An 18,884-nucleotide genomic window follows, 5' to 3' on the forward strand; every position below is an offset into this window, starting at 1 on the left:
GCGCATTTTTTCCTGTTGCGACTCTAGGGGCAGTATTTTCATTTTTGGAAAAGAAACGTTCCCGTTTTAACCTGTTGTGGCTGCGATCCCCATACAGGGATCAACATCAGGGAACATTTCAGAGTGACAACTAAAAATACAACTTCGTAACATTAAACATTCTTGAAAATGCAAGTGTCTTACACCCTTCAAAAGATTAGAATCTTGGTAATCAAACTACGTTTTCCAATTTAAAATAGTTATTACAGAGAACAAGTCCCATGCTTTTGTTTGAGAAGAGCAATCAACAACAGAAACATTTTCCGCCATGACAGTTTTTACACATTCACATCTGAAGGTAATATTATGACTTACATTCTGATATCTTGCTCTTATTTCTCTTCCTGAGGGTCCCAGGGATCAAATGCAGTGCCGTTTTCTTTGCTAAAATCCATTTTTATAGCCTAAATTGAAACATTTTGTAAACCGTTTGTGCCGTGAATTCCATCTCTATCAATTCTTTACTGAGCATTCGACGTGATTCTCCCCTGTAAACAATCGTTTATCTAGTCATGGTTGGTTTCAGTGCATTCCTCTGGATGTTTGCAACACAGCCAAACGTCATAGTTTTTTTTGCAGTGAGTATTGACCGAAGTGAGCTGATTTGAAGGCAACGATAAATGACTACCTTACGCACCAATAATTTTAGCAAAGCTTCATTGATTGACTATATTTCTGCCCAATGACCACTGATCTTCTTGAAATCTAGCTGAGTAGATAGCCAATGAGCTGAGGTAAACGCCAATATATAATGGTTTTGGGTTGGACCACAATTCCTTGTTTGTAATCGCACGCGCAGGGAACTCCATTCTCGCCTTGACGATCAGAGGAGTTGCTGTAAGGCTTTTTACGAGCAGCTGTATTTCGGAAAGTTGTAGTTTCAACGATTTCATTGAAGATATCATGGCGAAAAAATCAGGTAAAGCGAAGTCAAAGTGAAAGTGAAAAAGTGAAAGTGAGACAGATTTTTTGTTTGAGGAATCTTGGAGTGTTATGATTCAAACGAACTGAGGAGCTGTTTCTGCAAGGACAGGACGTACTTCTGGACGGGTAAGTGCTAATGCCGTTTTATGAAATATAAAAATATATATACATTATATATATTTGAAAAAATGTATTTAATTTTTTTGCAATGAAATGTGTGGTTTGTTTGTGTGTGTGTGTGTTGGATTGATTGGGTGTATGTGTGTGTGTGTATATATATACAACAATGGCCGGAGTTGAATGGAACAGCTATCGATAAACTTACACAAATGCTTGTCTAGCTTTGGCTGTAAAGCATATTTTGAAAATCTGAGATGACAGGGTGATTAACAAAAGGCTAAGCTGTGTCTCAATATATTTCATTTGTGATTTTCATGAATAGTAATATTTTCTAGGGATATTTATGTCCGTTGCGTTATGCTAATTATTGTCAGGCGATTATTACGCTCCCGGATCCGGGATGGGGAGCCACAAGAAGTTTAAAATAACATCAAATTGATCGGAAATACACTGTAGACATTGTTAATGTTGTAAATGACTATTGTAGCTGGAAACGGCAGATTTTTAATGGAATATCTATATTGGCGTACAGAGGCCCTTTATCAGCAACCATCACTCCTGTGTTCCAATGGCACGTTGTATCATTTTAAAAGGCTAATTGATCATTATAAAACCCTTTTGTTATTATGTTAGCACAGCTGAAAACTGTTGTTCTGATTAAAGAAGCAATAAAACTGGCCTTCTTTAGGCTAGTTGAGCATCTGGAGCATCAGCATTTGTGGCTTCGATTACAGGCTCAAAATGTCAAGAAACAAATAACTTTCTGAAACTCGTCAGTCTATTCTTGTTCTGAAAAATAACCAGAAAAGAAAGAGGAGTGGGAGGCCCCGGTGCACAACTGAGCAAGAGGACAAGTACCTCTCACAAGTCCTCAACTGGCAACTTCATTAAATAATACCCACAAAACACTAGTCTCAACGTCAACAGTTGAGAGGCGCCTCCGGGATGCTGTTCCTCTGTCCAGTGTCTGTGTTCTTTTGCCCATCTTAATATTTTATTTTTATTGGCCAGTCTGAGATGTGGCTTTTTCTTTGCAACTCTGCCTAGAAAGCCAGCATCCCGGAGTCGCCTCTTCACTATTGATGTTGAAATTGGTGTTTTGTTTATTCTAAAATTGATTAAATAGTTTTTTCCCCTCATCAATCTACACACAAAACCCCATAATGATAAAGCAAAAACAGGTTTTTAGACATTTTTTAAATATCATATTTACATAAGTATTCAGACCTTTACTCAGTATTTTGTTGAAGCACATTCGGCAGTGATTACAGCCTTGAGTCTTCTTGGGTATGACGCTACAAGCTTGGCACACAACTGTTTTTGGGGAGTTTCTCCCATTCTTCTCTGCAGATCCTCTCAAGCTCTCTCAGGTTGGATGGGGAGCTTTGCTGCACAGCTATTTTCAGGTCTATCCAGAGATGTCAAATCAAATCAAATCAAATTTATTTGTCACATACACATGGTTAGCAGATGTTAATGCGAGTGTAGTGAAATGCATGTGCTTCTAGTTCCGACAATGCAGTAATAACCAACAAGTAATCTAACTAACAATTCCTAAACTACTGTCTTATACACAGTGTAAGGGGATAAAGAATATGTACATAAGGATATATGAATGAGTGATGGTACAGAGCAGCATAGGCAAGATACAGTAGATGGTATCGAGTACAGTATATACATATGAGATGAGTATGTAAACAAAGTGGCATAGTTAAAGTGGCTAGTGATACATGTATTACATAAGGATGCAGTCGATGATATAGAGTACAGTATATACGTATGCATTGTTTAAAGTGGCTAGTGATATATTTACATCATTTCCCATCAATTCCCATTATTAAAGTGGCTGGAGTTGAGTCAGTGTCAGTGTGTTGGCAGCAGCCACTCAATGTTAGTGGTGGCTGTTTAACAGTCTGATGGCCTTGAGATAGAGGCTGTTTTTCAGTCTCTCGGTCCCAGCTTTGATGCACCTGTACTGACCTCGCCTTCTGGATGATAGCGGGGTGAACAGGCAGTGGCTCGGGTGGTTGATGTCCTTGATGATCTTTATGGCCTTCCTGTAACATCGGGTGGTGTAGGTGTCCTGGAGGGCAGGTAGTTTGACCCCGGTGATGCGTTGTGCAGACCTCACTACCCTCTGGAGAGCCTTATGGTTGAGGGTGGAGCAGTTGCCGTACCAGGCGGTGATACAGCCCGCCAGGATGCTCTCGATTGTGCATCTGTAGAAGTTTGTGAGTGCTTTTGGTGACAAGCCAAATTTTTTCAGCCTCCTGAGGTTGAAGAGGCGCTGCTGCGCCTTCTTCACGATGCTGTCTGTGTGAGTGGACCAATTCAGTTTGTCTGTGATGTGTATGCCGAGGAACTTAAAACTTGCTACTCTCTCTACTACTGTTCCATCGATGTGGATAGGGGGGTGTTCCCTCTGCTGTTTCCTGAAGTCCACAATCATCTCTTTAGTTTTGTTGACGTTGAGTGTGAGTTTATTTTCCTGACACCACACTCCGAGGGCCCTCACCTCCTCCCTGTAGGCCGTCTCGTCGTTGTTGGTAATCAAGCCTACCACTGTTGTGTCGTCCGCAAACTTGATGATTGAGTTGGAGGCGTGCGTGGCCACGCAGTCGTGGGTGAACAGGGAGTACAGGAGAGGGCTCAGAACGCACCCTTGTGGGGCCCCAGTGTTGAGGATCAGCGGGGAGGAGATGTTGTTACCTACCCTCACCACCTGGGGGCGGCCCGTCAGGAAGTCCAGTACCCAGTTGCACAGAGCGGGGTCGAGACCCAGGGACGAGCTTGGAGGGTACTATGGTGTTGAATGCCGAGCTGTAGTCGATGAACAGCATTCTCACATAGGTATTCCTCTTGTCCAGATGGGTTAGGGCAGTGTGCAGTGTGGTTGAGATTGCATCGTCTGTGGACCTATTTGAGCGGTAAGCAAATTGGAGTGGGTCTAGGGTGTCAGGTAGGGTGGAGGTGATATGGTCCTTGACTAGTCTCTCAAAGCACTTCATGATGACGGAAGTGAGTGCTACGGGGCGGTAGTCGTTTAGCTCAGTTACCTTAGCTTTCTTGGGAACAGGAACAATGGTGGCCCTCTTGTTCGATCAGGTTCAAGTCCGGGCTCTGGCTAGGCCACTCAAGGACATTCAGAGACTTGTCCCGAAGCCACTCCTGTGTTGTCTTGGATGTGTGCTTGGGGTTGTTGTCCTGTTGGAAGATGAAACTTCACCCAGTCTGAGGTCCTGAGCGCTCTGGAGCAAGTTTTCATTAAGGATCTCTATATACTTTACTCCGTTCATCTTTACCTCGATCCTGACTAGTCTCCCAGTCTCTGCCGCTGGAAAACAACCCCACAGCATGATACTGCCACCACCATGCTTCACCGTAGGGTGAAGTCATGTGCCTTTTACTGAGGAGTGGCTTTCGTCTGGCCACTCTACCGTAAAGGCCTGATTGGTGGAGTGCTGCAGAGATGGTTGTCATTTTGGAAGGTTCTCCCATCTCCACAGAGGAACTCTCACCTCCCTGACCAAGGCCCTTCATCCCTAATTACTCAGTTTGTCCAGGCGGCCAGCTCTAGGAGGAGTCTTGCTGGTTCCAAACTTCTCCCATTTAAGAAGGATGGAGGCCACTGTGTTATTGGGACCTTCAATGCTCCAGAAATGCTTTGGCACCCTTCCCCAGATCTGTGCCTCGACACAATCCTGTCTTGGAGCTCTACGGACAATTCCTTAGACCTCATGGCTTAGTTTTTGCTCTGACATGCACTATCAACTGTGGGACCTTATATAGACAGGTGTGTGCCTTTCCAAATCATGTCCAATCAATTCAATTTACCACAAGTGGACTCCAATCAAGTTGTAGAAACATCTCAAGGATGGTCAATGGAAACAGGATGCACCTGAGCTCAATTTTGAGTCTCATAGCAAAGGGTCTGAAGACTTATGTAAATAAGGTTTTTCTGTTTTATATATTTATATATTTGCAAAACAAAGTTTAAACCTGTTTTCACTTTGTTATTATGGGGTATTGTTTGTAGATTGCTGAGGATTTTCTTTTATTTAATCCATTTTAGAATAAGGCTGTAACGTAATAAAATGTGGGGAAAGTCTGAATACATTCCGAAGGCACTGTATATATACAAAAGCATGTGGACACCTCTTCAAACTAGTGGATTAGGCTATTTCAGCCACATGTATAAAATCGAGCACACATCCATGTAATCTCCATTGACAACCATTGGCAGTAGAATGGGATTACTAAAGAGCTCAGTGATTTTCAACGTGGCACTAAAATAGGATGCCACCTTTTCAACAAGTCATGTTGTCAAATTTCTGCCCTGCTAGAGCTTCCCCGGTCAACTGTAAGTGTGTCAAGCCCTGGCCTTAGTTCCTTTTTTTATGTCTCTGTTTTAGGTTGGTCAGGGCGTGAGTTGGGGTGGGCATTCAATGTTGTGTTCTATGTTTTGTGTTTCTGCTTTTGGCCTGGTATGGTTCCCAATCAGAGGCAGCTGTCAATCGTTGTCTCTGATTGAGAACAATACTTAGGTAGCCTGTGTTCCCACTATGATTTGTGGGTAGTTGTTTTCTGTTTAGTGTATATGACCTTACAGAACTGTTTTGTTTCTTCCATTCGCTTTATTTTGTTTTTGAGTGTTCAGTCGAATAAATTAACATGGACACTTACCACGCTGCATATTGGTCCGATCCTTCCTACTCCTCCTCAGACGACAGAGAGATTCGTTACAAAGTTCTGTTATTGTTAAGTGGAAACGTGGGGGCACCCCTGCCTCGTGGTGGCTGTGGGGGTGCATGCTACACCACTGTTTATAAGTTTAGTATAACTATAAGAAATCTAAGATGTGTCAAATAAATTATATCCAGCTCACGGCTACAGCTATGCATTTGGTTCGCTGGCTAAGTCACTAGATGCCAAGATCAAGCTTCTTGGTTACAGCAGAGACATTCAATTCCCCCCTGGATGAAGATCCCTGTTGCCTAAATTATTTTATGTGTCAAAAATAAAATAAATGTTTTTGGGAGGTTACAGATATGGTATGAAGGTATGAAAACCTGAATACTCCCCAACACTAGAGTCCATATTTGGTAACTAGCAAACTACCAGTCCAACAGAGAACAATATGGGTAATAATGGCGAGCACAATTACACAGAGGAATGTGCTTCAAGTTTATGTCTGATAAGAACCAAAGCAGCGGACAATCACTGAGGTAATTACAGAAAGATACACGTAACTCACGCTCCTCTGTCTAACTTTAGCATATCGCCTCATCCACAGTTTATTACAATACTCACAACTCACAGATGTTGGTATACATGCACGAAGCTTCACTTGAACATGCTTCAGTAAACAATGCCGTTTTTCTGTGATTTCACACATCTGGGCCGAGAAAATGTATTTTCTTTTGAAGCAATAGTTAATCGCTATATAGGCTAAGTATTACTTAAATATCTTATTTGCATCTGGAGGATAGTTTGTGGAGGAGAAGTAGGTGTAATCCATGATGTCTTACAGTTACTATTTTGGAGAGCAACAGGTTAATGTTGTCATTAGCCAATAGGAAAGACTACAGGCCAATCAAAATATGACATCACCTGACATCCTCAATGTTTTGTGGCAACAGGATCCCTAGATAGTAGAACGCTGTATTAGTCAGTGATCAAAGCTAATGGTGCTAGGCCGCTAGCACCATGGCCTGTTGAGTAGCAAATGGTCTGGATAAAGCAGTAGGAACATGATCCAAGCTACTATCCAAAGCATACAGATATGCTGCTGTTTTGACAGCATAATAAGTTGAGACTTTAGTAACACCAGGCAACTGCTTTCAGCATACACAAAGGATCTGACATTGGACAGTGACCAATCTCTGGCTCTCTCCAGGAGAAGCAACGGCACTCTAATAGAGTTCACTGAAAACAAACCACGACAACAAAGAAATACTTGATTCCTTTAAATAACTGTTGCCATTCAAGCCAGCCACACCCATGTAAAAGGAAGTGTGGTGTACCAAGGGTAAACCCCTAAGTATTGGTATACGTCAGAACAACTTATGATACTACCTAAAAGAGCTATTTTAGAATAGCCCGTAATCTCAATGTCACTAGAACAATCCCAATCCCAAAGCCAAAACTCTGTAAAGTCTAGGCTGCTCTCCTAGAAGATGCATATCATAAGCTAATGGAGACGGCTGGAAACTACAGGGGGGCTGAAGGTTCACCACGATTAGCTTGTGTAACTGCTGAAGGTCAACGCAGCTCTGCTGAGCAGCCACAAGCCTTCATAAAACCATGCAGCGTATCATTATTTTCACAGTGTTTCATTATGGATTGTTAACCTTGGCTAACTCCCCAACTAACGCTTTAATCAACTGCCTGTAATGTCTCTGATACAATGTAATCATTCTGCTTCTCCTTCTCATTTATCAGCGGGTAGGAAGGAAAAACGTACCTGTGCCTCATTAGAGAAAGAAAAAAAAGAAAGCAAGCTCCTTTTCCAGGATCTTTATGTGTCTGGAAAGACACACGTGAGTAAGAGCTTCCGAAGAGGAGAGAGGAAGATTCAGGGTCATTGCCCATTGTCAGAGAAACTAGATCGTTTGCCTAGAAAGGAATGGAGTATGAAAGACTTGTCAATAGCATGTAGTCTCAGGAGGAAACTAAAGAACTCCTCAATGCCGAGGCCTCTTTCTCCTTGGCCTGGTTCCTACCACTGGCATCCCACACCATAGCCACCTGTGAGGAAGTGTTCACCGGGTCACAGTGCAGTGGCAGTGCATTAAGTCCCCCTGCAATGCACTGCCACAAAGAGATGACCTCCAACAAAAAGCCTAAAATATCAGCTCCTTTCCCAAATGTACTAGGGGAGTCTTCATAAGACAAATATGGTAGAACCCTCTCATCAACCCTCTCATCAAGTCATCAGTTTGCAAACAATTGGAGGTTGCAACCAGTGACCTCTAAACCCCACGAGAATGGTTGCCAAGAGACAAAAGAGATCTAAACCAACTAGCAGATGACTTTTCAGAATCTTCTCCCCCCACATCAATACTGCTTTCAGAGATCCAGATGGAGGCCAGCAGCAAAGTGTCCCCTTATTGCGACTTTATTGGTGCATCCTAAATGCAACATTGAATTACGGCAGGGGAAAAGGGAGGCACGCTTGTTTTGTTTAACACACAGTACTTCTGAGGCCAATAAAAATCAGCAATGAAGCAATCACTGTATAATTTTTGGAAACCATCTACAAAGAGAGCACTTTGCAGTTTTAATATGCGTATGAAATAAATATTAGAGCCGAGCCAGAGCATGAGATAAACCATATGTTGCTTGGTGGAACAAAAAAATATATCCATAGGCTAGTGCTTTCTACAAAACGCTACATGTCTTTATCTTTTAATAAAAGTGAACTCCAACTAAATAGTGATTTACAGTAAATGTGTGGTACATTGAGAACAGAGAAATGCTACTCGGGGGGAGTATGTTACATCTCAAAAGAAGGGTTCAGAGCCAATATGTGAGAGGGATTTGTGTGGTTGCAAGACGTGATATTTTATTGAGAGTAATGGAGCACCCCATAGGCTGACAACAACTATATGATTATCGAATATGTTAGAGAGAGTTTGATGTTTTAGAAAAATATTGTTTTTCACTCTCACTTTTCCCTTTCCCTGTTTTGATATTGGGGCTCACTCACCATGTGTCTTATTTAATATGTTGGCATAATGATGAATAGTTTTGGGTTGTACAGTCAAGTGTTTTTATTCAGAAAAACATTCTAGGCATCACTGTGAACTGACTGCTTTGGAAACTACAGGCAGGAGTTGTAACTAGAATTGTGTACCTGTACACAAAGAAAGGAATACTAAGTGTCCATATATGAGATTAACACTTTCTGACAGAGAGGATACATTATGGATAGGCACTACTATCCAGTGAAAGAACAATGGACACAATCAACAATTTAAAGCCATAAATAAACAACAAGAAACAGAGACATTCTCCCAAGAACAGCTCTTTCAAAACTCTCAGAGCTAGGCCTACACAGAGCAGAGAGACAGACAAGGACATGTCAGCACAGTGCCTATGTACTGTAGATCTCTGCTACCATTTAATTCTAACATAAATGATGACAAATTAAATTTCCAGGAAAAACAAAGGACTTTTCTGCAATAGAATATTCTTATCATTCTAATGCACATCTATAAAAGATCCAATTAAAATCTGGGAGAGTGTGATGGCGCTTTTCCAATTTATATTAGCTTTTGAGGAGACTTAAAGTTTATTTATTAGGTGAAGATGACTTTAAATACTACACTATTAACGCTGCAGCAAAATTGGATTAGCAGAGTGAGATTTTAACATTTACCCTGTACCCACATATATAACGTTGGGGGAGGGGTGATCTACGATCAATGACTATGACCTTCTGAGGCCAACATGGCTCCCCTATTTCCATAACACTGACTCCAGCTGTTGGCTTGGGGACCTCTGCAGTGGCTGGAAAAATGTAAGAAAACAGTTTGGAAATGGAGATAAACATAGCCGTTAAAGTCAATGTGTTCTAAACGTGACACATATTATTTGTTTACTACTGTATTACAGTAACCAAGGCATAGGTCCAAGTTACATTAAATCACCTATTGAAAAACAGTACGTTGTTACTGTGGTTCATTTCAGTCTTCCATTTAAACATTCAAATAGCTGTTGTATTACTCCATTTTCTGTGCTCTTTGTTTAGCAGGTCTAATGGATATTTGCCCACCTGCTGACATTGTCTTCTCCCTAAAGGACGACCTGGTGGTGACATACACTGAGCATTATGGGAATGTTACATGGTCGTGGTGGCGCTATGGGCAGCTGAACAAAGGATAGCTGGACTAATCACCACAGTTTGACTGCGTCTGATATTGCACCCTATTCCCTATATAGTAGACTTATTTTTACCAGGGCCCTATTCAAAAGTAGTGCAAAGGGAATTAGGTGGCATTTTGGATGCACATAAATCTCCTTTGCCTTGTACGTAATATCCCTCTCTCAGTCCCTACAGCATATAGCTCACTAATGAGGTGACATTTCACACTTATAGTCACGACAATGCACTGCTCTGCAAATTAATGTAATAATAACAGTCAGCAATACCTTGATGAGACGGAAAATACGTCCATTCTGAACAGTAAGGGATGGTCTGAAAAATAGCACAGGCAAAAATTCTAACAATTGAACTTTTAAGTCTCGTTTTCTTGACAGGACCTCCTATTCACGTGTTGAGCGAAGGGGGTCATGCATATTTGATTGTGTAAAACGTCACATTTCTAATCTATCTACTAATTCAATCTGTGTTGGATTAAAGGTTAAATCCAGGGGAGATCAGTTAAATGTTTTGATACAGTCCTCCGTCAGCCCATTACGAGGCATTAGAAATTAGTTACGTGAAAAATGTGACAGCTGCCTCACTGCAACAGTGCTTTCAAAATAAATGTAAGTGTCTTAACTGCAAGGCTAATCATTTATAGGACACAATTTATTGAATCACCCAGCCAGAACTGATTGACTGGTCCCACTGCTTAATTCACAGTAAAAGTAGTTTCTGTGGCAATAAATGAGATTAAATGATTATTTTTAAAGATGGAATCCTTAATGGTGAAACTGTCACGTCAATTTGGGATATTATAACACCAAAGAAGTTACAGCAAACAACTAACACAGTTGTTTTACCTTGAACATCACTGCATGCTTCGATAGAACAGCAGAATATGTACTGCACAGGAGGTTGGTGACACCTTAATTGGGGAGGATAGGCTCGTGGTAATGGCTGGAGCGGAATCACTGGAATGGTATCAAATACATCAAACACATGGTTTCCACATGGTTATGAGCCGTCCTCCCCTCAGCAGTCTCCACTGATGTAGTGCAATGTGTTGTACCACGCTGCTCATTTCCATTTGGACGTTGCTCACCTCCGTTTAGTTGACAAAACAAAAACAATAACAATGGCGCTGGGGTGAACAGATTATATCTTTAATAAGTGAGTGAGGTTGATGCTGTCAGAGATGTCGCAAGACAAAGAAAGATTGAAATGGTTTATCCTGGTGAGAAATGTAGGTCTCATGGTGAGTTAGTAGACCCTGGTGTGATATAAAGAGACATGTTAGGCTTGCCTAGCGACTCACCCTGAATTTAATTCCTCTGCTCTGTCAATCGCTTCATACATTCAGTCTGAAGCTGTTGTTTGTGTAACTTCAAAATGAGGGGCATTGTACAGAACTAATTCATCAGCGATTGGATCTTCTCTAACAAGTCGAACCAATCAGAGTACCAAAGTTAATGAAATCATCGTGTAGGCCGGCTCTGGACCAATCCATCGGTTTCTGAGACCAATCAGAACGGACGGAATGTGTTCACATTCTAGAAATTGTTGGGGAGAGAGGCAAATCCATACTCAACGTGAGTGCTGTGGAGCTGTAACAGTGACACGGCTTTTGGATTGTCCAGAGAGAAAACAGAACCTTCTGAGACAGTCTCTCTGTTCCATACTACTTAAAAGGAAGCAATATATCGGGCATGTGTTCTATATAGTAGGCTAGTGTGGACATTCCAAAATCAAATCACATTGTATCTGTCACATGCTTGGTAAACAACATGTGAAATGCTTACTTATGGGCACTTCCCAACAATGCAGAGAGAAAGAAAAAAGAGATCATAGAAAAATAGATACACAATGAGTAACTTGGCTATATACAGGAGGTACCAGTACTGAGTCGATGTGGAGGGGTACGAGGTGATAACATGGCTATATGCAGAAGGTACCAGTACTGAGTCGATGTGCAGGGGTACGAGGTAATAACATGGCTATATACAGGAGGTACCAGTACTGAGTCGATGTGCAGGGGTACGAGGTGATAACATGGCTATATACAGGAGGTACCAGTACTGAGTCGATGTGCAGGGGTACGAGGTAATAACATGGCTATATACAGGAAGTACCAGGACTGAGTCGATGTGCAGGGGCACGAGGTGATAACATGGCTATATACGGGAAGTACCAGTACTGAGGCGATGTGCAGGGGAAAGAGGTAATAACATGGCTATATACAGGAAGTACCAGTACTGAGGTGATATGCAGGGGTATGAGGTAATAACATGGCTATATACGGGAAGTACCAGTACTGAGGTGATGTGCAGGGGAACGAGGTAATAACATGGCTATATACAGGAAGTACCAGTACTGAGGTGATGTGCAGGGGTACGAGGTAATAACATGGCTATATACAGGAAGTACCAGGACTGAGTCGATGTGCAGGGGTACGAGGTGATAACATGGCTATATACGGGAAGTACCAGTACTGAGGCGATGTGCAGGGGAACGAGGTAATAACATGGCTATATACAGGAAGTACCAGTACTGAGTCGATGTGCAGGGGAACGAGGTAATAACATGGCTATATACGGGAAGTACCAGTACTGAGTCGATGTGCAGGGGTACGAGGTAATAACATGGCTATATACAGGAAGTACCAGTACTGAGGCGATGTGCAGGGGTACGAGGTAATAACATGGCTATATACAGGAAGTACCAGTACTGAGTTGATGTGCAGGGGTACGAGGTGATAACATGGCTATATACGGGAAGTACCAGTACTGAGTCGATGTGCAGGGGTACGAGGTAATTGAGGTAGATATGTACATATCAGTAGCTATAAAGTGACTAGGCAACAGGTTAGATAATAAACAATAGCAGCAGTGTATGTGATGAGTCAGAAGAGTTGGTGCACAAAGGGTCAATGCAAATAGTCCGGGTAGATATTGGTTTGGGGGTAGAAGCTGTTCAGGGTCCTTCTGGTTCCAGACTTGGTGCATCGGTACCGCTTGCCGTGCATGCCCATTACATCATTTCATTCTAAGTAGTATGCTAGTGTGGATATTAAAATGTAGCAATACTGTGTAAACTCTATCTACATGCAGCCTGCTGGCTGATGATGGTGATGTGAGAAGAGGAGATGGAATGGATTCATGAGCACTGGGTGGTGGTTGGATTAAAGATGGTCTTCATGAGAGCTGATCAGGGTAATGGGCTGTGTGAGCATGAGATTTACATATTCAACACCAACCACAGCCTCTCTTTCCAAATCCACCCTGTAAAGACAGTCCATCGGTCCCAATGTTGCACACAGGTTCAGTGGACATATAGACGAGGACTCTTAAGTGTTGATTTACGTCACTGTAAAATTCAAAAGTACATACCGCAGAGAGATTCAAACACAAACAGGAGGACTCCCTAGATGTGTGTGTGTGTGTGTGTGTGTGTGTGTGTGTGTGTGTGTGTGTGTGTGTGTGTGTGTGTGTGTGTGTGTGTGTGTGTGTGTGTGTGTGTGTGTGTGTGTGTGTGTGTGTGTGTGTGTGTGTGTGTGTGTGTGTGTGTGTGTGCACACATTGCAAGGAATGATGCGTGTAATAGCTTAGATCATAGAAAGCAGAGAGTATGATCTACTAATGTTCCACCACAAGTCCACCTCTAATATACAGTATATGACTCACAGTCCGGACACAGCTTCCGTAGCAACAACTATTAAGGTCTTCCATGCAGGAAGCTGAGCTGAGCTGAGCTGATAGAAGTTCAGAGTTAGGACGAAAACGTAAACACTACATAGTTAATCACATACACACATCAGTTGAATTAATGTAGATAGGACCAGATGAATTGGGGAAATTGTCTGAATCTGCAGAGTAACTCACTTTCGGACGGAGCATCCATTAGCTCAGGGGTTCCAAGTACTGTACTTCAAGTGAGTGAGCTAAAAATTAACTTTCCCAATATCAAATGGAAAACCGGGTCTTTAATAAATCTGTTGAACTAGGCGTCCGACAAACTGCAATTAAATTGCCCAGAAAATACATCAGCTTTTCACTTCCTAAACATTTAAACCTTGAAACATATGACTTCGGTTACATCCATCAACTTTAGAAAACGGCAAAGTAAGCAGCTTCTCGGGGTACCAGCGATTTAGAGTCCTAGTAGTGTTTGGATATGTTTACAATGTGTGTGTGGTGAAATGGCACCAGCTGTGTACACTGACAAGATGCACACGGCCCACTGTGTTTGAAGAGCGTCTTAACCCCTTCAGTACCACTCCACAGACGGGACAACAAAGACCATGGGGGGCTAGGCCAATCTGGCTGTAGGGGACAATGGGGAGATATTGCCCCAAGGGTTTTCTGGTGTGAAGGGACTGTAATTTAGCATCTCTGATTTATGTCCTTTCTGCTTTGTTTCCTATACATATGCAAGGGACAATAGGATCTAACCCATCCTCAATCAGGCTTTTGTTTCACCTACATGACTCATTTAAAGGCTCAGTAAAGTCCTAGAGTATGCCGACTGCAGCTGCAGCCTTCCACCCTCATGTGTTATGCTGTGAATCACTTCCCATTTGTTGTTCTTACAGTGTATGTAGTCTATTACGTATGACAGACGAGTGGTTGATACAACTCAAAGTTGAAATATAATCAATTGATAAGCGCTTCCTTGAATAAGAGGAAACATATACTGTATATTTGGTAGAGTCTCAGAGGCCATTTGTCATCAGAGCCAATCAGCTGTTACTATCAACCCTACTTAGTGAAACACACTTCCTGTTTACAGCAGTTGTCACTGAAAGGATTCTTGGAAGACAATCACTCTTCCGTAATGACACCTTTTAAACCAACAGAAAAGTATGGCTACTGAACAGCGGAATATTTCAGTCAATCACAGTTAACACAATGCTAATGCATATTACATCATCTTTGGATCTGAACATAGCCATCCACAATTTATAATCACTTTACTGGCAGTATTAGGAATAGTTTCACAAACTGAAACTCTGTAGTAGTAGCAGTGCTGCAGGTGCAACACACTCCTCAGTTACACCTGGTAACAACCAACTAATTACCTCTACCAGTGCAGCTAATGAAATGTATATTACATCTAAAACATTATTAAACTTCAGGGGAGTATAACACAGGACTATAAATGTGCCAGTAACAGAGGAGGGGGGGAGGCACGCTCATGAACAAAGGCATTTCAGTCAATCAAATGGTCAAATCATTTAGACATGCTAAATGTAAACCAGTAGAGTTGAGAAAATACCCAAAAAGATCACAGCCTTTAGTAGTGTCCAATCTGAAGAGCTTGCACAGTTATGTAGACCACAAAATGGCCCACATTTTAAACCAAGGGGGACATATAAAATATTCAACTTTTGCGACAGAAAATGAGAGAAAATACACCCTGATGACCAGAAATAATCTAGGCGTGTATTCATAAGGTTTCACAAGTGAAGCCGGGCTTCTTGTAAATTTCACTGACTAAGACCACATGTGCTCAGTATAAACCAAAGAGCCAGTAAAAACCAAGTCATTATCCCAGATAAATTGAATGTAATGTAAGACTGCACACAATTTCTGAAGTACCAACTACCAACCAATCAGTGGCTAAAAAGAGTCCCTGTGGGTATATACCCCTAAACATAGTTGCCTTGTGTCCCAGCTTAAATCAAAGCACTTTACCAAAGGCACCCTGCTGAGACTGCCCTGTCATACACCTGAACACAATCCACACCATTAAATATTAAAAAGGTATAGAATAATATGTATTCTATATGAAGTGTGCTTTAAATCAGCTCTTAATGACATTTATCATCAAGGGTCTGGGGTTCAATTCTACTAGATTACTAGCAGCTTTTGTTCCCTTGTAAAGTACATGATATTAACATATTCCCTTCATCTCATTGCCAAATCATGGCTGGATTCATTAGTCATGAATCATGATGACTGTAATACCTAATTAAGTTTGTGCCTCTCATTTGGATGTTTCTGTAGATTTAAAAAACAATCTGTGATGTTTGAAAGTGCCTCTGGGCCCCATTGTGATTAAATCTGAGTTATTTCCTCAGACAACATTTTGAGGGTGTTACTGTTTATACATCACATTGAGTACCCATTGACATTGACCAATGCACTGTCACAGCTTCTCGGAGTGGTAACTTGACATGAAAGCTATAATAAATAACTCTGTTATCAACCCAAGTTAATTTGAGTCTATACAACTTCAAAACATGACACATCATCTGGATGACTAATGTTTCCTCGCTATGAGTTTGGTGGAATCAATTTGGGGATGATGTGTCTTGCATTATGCAAACACATGCAAATCTCCCTTCCACTCAGCATGCAGGGGCTTCTGAATTGGCTTGTGATATGTGGTTTGTGATGAGACATGTTGCAGAGGGAGGGCTTCATTTCCTCTCCCTCTCAGACTACAATTGCATTTTGGCCTATTCCTGACAGAAATACTATTTCCTTTCTCAAACTTTGGCCCGGGGAGTTTTCAAGCAAACACAAAACCATGCTTTATCTATTATAGGACAGTCAAACAAATGTGGTTGCACTTGGGAGCTTTAACAAGCCTGGGCTATTTGGCTAAGCAGACGCAAACACTGCTCTGGTCTCAGAATGTTCTCAGAACAGGATTATAGTATGTTTTCTACTGGTTCTTAGAGGATGTTCTGGGGGAAGGTCTGGAAACTCATTTGATACGGACTGTCTCTCTCTCTTTTGGTAGCTACCATGCTTCCACATCCTGAAGATGTTGTCAAATAGAGCCATTATCCTTTTCAAAACAAATACTCCTTTGTGCTTGTGATACAAAAACACCAAATATCTGCTGCTGGTTGTGTACCAAACCACATGTCAGTCTGACACTGTTTGTGTAAGGCTGTCTCACATAGGATAACCCTACTAGGGACAGTATGACATTTTTTCAAAATACTGCAACACATCAGTAAACAGGGACATATTATCTGTGAGCAAAAGAAGGGATCATGATCTGAAACAACTGCAGTTGAATCAGACATCAGATATCAGATATCAACATAAACAACCGGCTCACTTCAAGGATAATTAATGCCTTTCACAATTCATGAACTGCCCTGAAATATGACCAGCTCTATAGGTAGTGACATCACTTTATCATGTGCCTTCAGTGAATCTAAAACATATGAACTGCATGTTGATTGATGATGATGGAATTATAAATTATAAACACTGCCCATTAAATGATTAAATGATTATGGACCAAGACACTTTTTAAAGGCTCTGTCACACATGTAATCAAGTTTATCACTCATCGTAAAGTAGCAGTGTCACTGCCACCTGGCATGAATAGCTTACTCTGCAAGAGATGGGATACCAAAACTTCGTCCAACAGGGAGATGTGCTATATGAGAAAGCATTTCAATGTGTAAACATTAGGACATGCAGAACTCCAGCACCAAATGAAGATGGTAACTTGCATAATTGATAAAAGTGTGTAATGCACTGGTAAAATGACCTATTGTCTTATTCTGTCTATTTTATAAAAGCTTTGTAATGCCAATGCAGAATAGGATTAGATGATGGAGTAGCCTAATTAATTATCAAAGAAAACATTCCCAATCGTGTACAACACCATTTGTCATTATATTAGTCTGTCCGGACTCCAGAGGAATGGGGTTTGAATACAGTGTGCAGAAACATGATAGAAGTATGCAAAACAATGTAGAACGCAATTGCTCACCTTATTATAGTTGTAGTAGCCCAAACAGTGGGAAAAATCCAGGTTTGGTGGGTCTCCTGGAATAGGATTTCCTCCGGCAGTCGGATAAAACCGTACATCCATGATGTACCAGGCAACAGCGCAGCTGTACTGTGAACAGAGCTCAATTTGTTTCTACCTTTTTACAATCCACGCGCACAGAGTGAGAGAAAGGCGGCGAGGCGGGCAAGCTTTATCGGGACCGTAAATCAAAGAAATAGAAAGCGGGATAAGAAGGGGTAAGGGGTAAAATACGACGTTTTGTTATTCCTCTTCTACTTGTTAAAGAAGCTTTTCATAGTTTTGAAACCCAAATAACGGTTGAGCTATGTCCAAGCTCGTCCTCAAGGTTTATGATCTGCGCCAAGCCGTGATGTTTGCCCATGCATTTAGAGGCAGCTGCTGTACACAAAGAAGCCACGCGACCGGCAGGGACAGACTGCACAATCGTATTTCCCCTGTTCAGCTTGCGAAACAAAATTGAAAACGGAACTAACGTTGTAATATGTGTATAATAAGACGTCCGGCTCGCAGGAGAGTGACTATCCACGTAAAAAACGCTCGTTTCCCCCAAAAAGTTATTTTTCCTCAAGTTTGCACAGTAGTTGGCGAAGGTGCATTAAGCAATGAGGATATTATATTCCCTGGAATTCTGCTACAGTGTTCCACCAGTGGAGAGTGGGGTTTGGGACAAAAAAAATATACATTTGTGCGGTCAACCAATAATGTGGAATTAGTATATTTGCTATACAACACTAGATAGATGCTTGGTTCAGTCTTTGGCTCTGTTGATGAACAATGTGTGAACAACTTGGGCTACTCCCTGAACACAGCACGCCACTCCCATTTAGCCAGCATCTGCTTCAATGAAAACACTAGATAGTTAAATTTTACACGGCTTTCAGTCTCTGGGGATACTTTGATTGACAGATTTTATATAAAAGATACTTAATCAGCAATATACACGGTTTTACAGCAGTTGCTCGAATTGAGAATTGTTTATGTTTGTAATATACTGGTCATATTTTTTAATGTATTTTTTTTAACCAGGCAAGTCAGGTAAGAACAAATTCTTATTTACAATTACATCCTACCCCTAAATAGAAAGACAGATTTTTACCTTGTCAGCTCGGGGATTTAATCTAGCAACCTTTCGGTTACTGGCCCAACGCTCTAA

At 41.5% G+C, this 18,884-nt stretch overlaps 1 protein-coding gene across 2 annotated transcripts in view; it reads right to left on the reverse strand.

Annotated features, from left to right (window-relative positions):
- Window positions 1–18,501, reverse strand: part of LOC135551055 (TOX high mobility group box family member 3-like) — a 68,371-nt gene extending 49,870 nt beyond the window's left edge. Inside the window, exon 1 of one of the 2 annotated variants that reach the window (XM_064982436.1) lies at window positions 17,690–18,501. In XM_064982436.1, the coding sequence (XP_064838508.1) occupies window positions 17,690–17,791 (102 nt within the window). In that variant the 5' untranslated portion in view covers window positions 17,792–18,501. Of the gene's footprint in view, window positions 1–354; window positions 522–17,689 lie in introns of those variants that run through there. The other variant, XM_064982446.1, reaches the window with a different exon arrangement.
- Window positions 18,502–18,884: the final 383 nt, after the last annotated feature.

The sequence above is a fragment of the Oncorhynchus masou genome, chromosome 1 (assembly GCF_036934945.1).
Source record: "Oncorhynchus masou masou isolate Uvic2021 chromosome 1, UVic_Omas_1.1, whole genome shotgun sequence".
NCBI classification, from domain to species: domain Eukaryota; kingdom Metazoa; phylum Chordata; class Actinopteri; order Salmoniformes; family Salmonidae; genus Oncorhynchus; species Oncorhynchus masou.